Raw genomic sequence first — 4579 nt, 5'->3', positions numbered from 1 at the left:
TTTTCATATTTTTCCAGGATGGTTTTTCCTTGGATTTTGGTTTGGTGACCAGGTTTAGGATGAGTCTATCATACACTTTGGCTGTCAAAATGTCACCTGTCTTTATGTCACTATGTAACCATTCTTCGATGTTGGCCTGAAGATTGAATTTTTCTTTGATGACTTTGGCGATTCCATCAGACATTAAAAGATCTGCACCCACGCAATGAGCGATGGCACAGTCAGGAGGGGTGTTGAGAATATCACCGGTATACATTTCAATAGAATTGTGAGCAAAGTCAAGGGTTTTAGGATTGGGCAGAAGTTTCTGGGGTGGTGCCGTTGGTTGAAGAACAGGATTCACCTTCGGCCCGCTACATCATTCGATCGTGTTCTTCAGCAAATCGCGTGACAGAAATGGTCGGGCCACAGGCCCGACCATCGCCGCCGGCAGGCCAAGCAGGCCCGGCCCCTGCCGAACGGAGTTGCCAGCGGAGCGAAGCGGAGCTGGCAACTTCGTTTATCGGAAGGGCGGGCCTGCTTGTTTATTTTTTAAACTTCGAGCAATAACCGAAGAAACATGGGCAGCCAAAGTTTGGCTGAAGAACGGGAGAACCCCGTGGCCTAAAGTTCTTGAGAAATGGTCGATTGTGACACCATTTCGCTTTCGTGCTCTTTTTGAGGGTGAAGGCAACTTTGTCAATTCCTACATCAATGAATGGTCAGTGCTGACTCATCCATCTGGCCATGAACTGGTATGTAAGCCTGGTCAAAAAATTACTAAGCATAATTATTATTACATGTCTTTTATTTAATATCACGTATCCTATATTATTTTTTGCTTTATGTCCTTTCAGATTCTGCAAGACTTTTCACTTCTTTATCCTAACTCAGAAAATGGCTTATTTTTGAACTGGGACTATTTCCTAAATGTCACTGGTGAAATTGCACGATTTTATGTTAAAGATAAGCTGGCTAAAAAGAAGCTGTTATAACTTCTTCAACAGGACTCCAATCTTACTTTAAGTGAGGTGCTTTTTTGTTTTGTTATTATACGACTTTAGTTTTGCTTGACTTTGTATACTATAGAACTAAACAACATTTTCTCTCTCCCTAGACGACTGGGCTAGTTTGCTGTTGTACGTAATTCCCGCTGTACGGGCTGGCCACACCAATAAAAAGGATGGAAAGCAGAAACGCATCACAATCGAGCAAGCAAGAGGGAGTTTTCTTGTGTATGTTAAGGTCCTTACTTTACCTGACTCAGTTTAAGGTAGTTCGAGTTTGTCGGTGTTTTATTTTGTACTTTTTCAATTTACAACAGGCAGCTAGTGATGTTAAGAACGTTGTTTCTGCTCAGAGACAGCTGCTGCTCTCCTCGAGTGGTGGTGGGCAACCACTAATCGTTCTAGTCGGACCTTCCAGAATGTAGCATTCATTCAGCCTACGTGTCTGTTGTGCAAGGCGGATGGGATTTGGAGGCAGAAGATCTCTTCTTCAAATCCTTTCTTGCATTGTATGTGCCGTATCCACTGGGCTGGTTTTTTGCGCCACATTAAAAGGCATGTACCTGTTCAGGCACAGCCAAATATTGAATTAGCTGTTGATTATAATTTAGACGTTGATAATTTTGAAGGGATACCTGTTGTTGATAATATTAATGCTAATGATGATGACAATGTTAATGGTGGTGGTGATAATGTTGATAGGTATTCCCTACAGTATTTTGTTGAGAGTCATTATGAGCAGGTTGAATATTTTGTTGCTGAACTATACGCTCACCCAAATACCAGTCGGAAGCTCGTAGGAGACGTTTTGAAAAATACTGCCATTTTAATAGCATCCACTGTTAAAATTCTGAAAAATAATGCTTTTCCAATACTTGTTCAGTGTGACGGCCATGACACTTTTCCAGATGATTGTGATCAGCTTGATAAAATGTTTGATGTCTTACTGGATTGCTTTGAACCTATGAATACTGAATACAAACGTTTCTGTGAACTAGAAAGAGTAGGGGAGTTAATTCGACCTGAACCTTTTCTAATGGGCCTGAATATTTATTCTAGTCACTGCAGTTACTGCAGAGATGACCTTTCTTGAAACCGAAGGGATTCAGATCAATACTGGAAACGACATTCATCAAATTTACTTCCGGTTCACTCTGCATATTGCAGACAATGCAGGTTTCCATGCAGTTCAAGGTTTTGCTGGTAGTTTAAGTGCAAACTTCTATTGTAGATTTTGTAAACCTCTTAGAGACACAATGGAACATTTTTGTGAAAAGGTGCCTGATCGCTTTCTTCGTACGCCTGAAAACTACTTGGTTGATTTTGCTACTAACAGGGTCACTTACGGGTGTTAAAGAACTCTAACTATTGAACGTCTTGAAAGCTGTTCTTGGAATTTATCGCATTGGGGGGTCTGCCGATAGATGGCGAGTGATAGTGGTGTGTGACTGACTCTCCACTGGACCATGGACTGGACTTGAACAATATAGTTCTGAATATTATTATTAAGAGGCCACTACACTACAGTACTTTGGATCTCTAAAACCAAAGCACCATTTCCTGTTGCCTTTTCCTGATTTGATGCTCAGGAACGGCCCACTTCTTCCTTTGGCTACATTCGCCAGTGAAAGAAACCATCGGGTGGGGACACTTTATGCCAAAACCTGCAATTCTAGTATTAATTTTGAATTCTCTGTTGCTGTTAAATACTAATTAGTCTTGTGCAAAAGGTTAATGAGCCCCGAAATTTTATATCCCAAGCTTCAACTTACAAAGGCTCAATATTGGTATGTTAATGTTTACACCTTACACCAGTATGAGCTCTTTAGTGCATCTTTAAATCTCAATCATGATAAAAATGTTCGCGTAGCTGGGAGTGTACAAATATGTGGAACGTCCTACTCAGGTGTAGAGGTCTGTTACCAATATTCGGTCAGATACTTCATATTATAGTTATTAATGACGATTTAGTTTACTTTGTTTGCAATTTAAAAACAGTGTCGTCTTATAATGCACATTTGTGTGCACATGAAGTTGATGACACAGAAATGTACATATGTAAAAAGTATAGTGATGTTCTGTACTACAGCCCATTATGGGTGCGTACTTCGATTGCAGATGGGAAAAAAATTGTCTATCACAAGCACACTTTGTGATGCAAAAATAAAAATAATTGTTTGCAATACATATGTTTAAATTTATTTCACACATCTATTTTTTCACTGTGAAACACTCATAAAAATTACCTTCCTTTAAACACTAAAACACTCTTTCACAACTGACGACGCAATGTAGATGGCTACAATAAACGGGCTGTGAAAGGTCCTCGCTGGGGGGCAGGGGATGCACCGTGGGTTGCCTACATACATAGGGTTTGTTGCACAAGTTGCCTATCGCCCAGGCGGATCACTGGAGACCCCCTAAAATTTCACCTTGATTGGAATCCCTATCCAGCATCAGCATGTCCAACGAAGTTTGAAAAATCAACTATAATAGTGTTATACATTATGAAATTTAAAATTTTGGAAAAGTGTTTTTAATAAAGTGCAAATTTGTATTTAAAAAAAAAACTCCACTAATGCGCTCCGGTGTGTTAAAATTAGCGTCCGTACTCGTTTTGCTTTACCTACACTTTTTACATGGGCGATCGGTCTGTTTGCCTGTTGCGGCGCGCAGACAGAACCACCTCACCACCCTCACCTCCGACTCCGCACCACCCCACATAGTCTTCTCTTCAAACAAACATGTTCTTGAGGTCAGCAAAACAACATACCTTTGACCCCTGAACAGGCGTATGGAGCACAAATGTCGAGATCAGAACCTCGCTAACGAGCCCAAAATGATCTTGGCACACGGAAAAAAATAATTCGTTGCTTCAACCCATGTTTGAGTTGATTTGGAGCTTGCAAAAAGAATTCGTTGTGGGAACAAAATATCCGTTGTTTTAATCAAGCGTTTGCTGGTAGAACGAATTCTTAGTTGTGAGAGCGAATAGATCGTTGACGAAGTGAATAAATCTGATTGCTGGAACGAAAGCGTTTTTAGTTGAATCAACGATCGCCTTTGCTCTCTCAGCGATGTGTTCGCTGCTCCAACGAATTTTGCGTTGCATTAGCGAACACTTGGATGAGACAACGAATTAGTTCGTTCTCACAACCCAACAGCGTTAGTGATTCCTTTATCAACCTACGTATGAGTTGGATGAACTAATTACTTTTCTCCGTGCACAATGCAAATGTTCTTGCGCCAAGTCGATTTTGCACTTGCTGAGTTTAAGAGCATTTTGTACTTGGGACAACGTTAGTATTCTTGCAACAAGAACTGGCTTTTCGGAGTGCAGTAACGTTAACGTAAACGATTACTTCACGGAGAAAAATGTTTAGTTGTAACAACTAATTTTGTAGTTGATTTGAAGCGAGCGTAAATATCGTCGCTGCGACAACAAATCGCCTAACGTCGTCGAAACCATTAGCTTATTAGTCCTAACAACCAAAATCTCTAGATTCCACAACACACGTTTTTGTCTGTCTTTAACTGATGTGCCTTTAGTTCAACCAACCTTTCTTGGGTATGTCTATCGGACGAAAAGACTT

The 4579-nt window shown here is 40.6% G+C and overlaps 1 protein-coding gene across 4 annotated transcripts; it reads left to right on the top strand.

The window, feature by feature from the left end:
• Positions 1 to 6: 6 nt before the first annotated feature.
• Positions 7 to 3315, top strand: LOC127749351 (uncharacterized). 4 transcript variants are annotated; one of them, XR_008011103.1, is made up of 4 exons: positions 7 to 734; positions 837 to 1005; positions 1097 to 1224; positions 1304 to 3315. XR_008011103.1 is itself a non-coding variant. In XM_052267251.1 (3 exons), the coding sequence occupies exon 3, from the start codon at positions 1498 to 1500 to the stop codon at positions 2077 to 2079; it is 582 nt and encodes a 193-aa protein (XP_052123211.1). In that variant the 5' UTR covers positions 21 to 1005; positions 1097 to 1214; positions 1304 to 1497; the 3' UTR covers positions 2080 to 3302. The 4 variants fall into 4 exon arrangements, 3 of the variants coding, with proteins under 3 accessions (XP_052123211.1, XP_052123209.1, XP_052123210.1); XM_052267251.1 differs by having other exon boundaries at positions 21 to 1005; positions 1097 to 1214; positions 1304 to 3302; XM_052267249.1 differs by having other exon boundaries at positions 21 to 1005; positions 1304 to 3302.
• The last annotated feature ends 1264 nt before the right edge of the window (positions 3316 to 4579 follow it).

Source organism: Frankliniella occidentalis, unplaced genomic scaffold (genome assembly GCF_000697945.3).
Source record: "Frankliniella occidentalis isolate FOCC.00 unplaced genomic scaffold, Focc_3.1 Scaffold48, whole genome shotgun sequence".
Lineage (NCBI taxonomy): Eukaryota > Metazoa > Arthropoda > Insecta > Thysanoptera > Thripidae > Frankliniella > Frankliniella occidentalis.
This window is presented reverse-complemented; position numbering and strand designations above follow the sequence as displayed.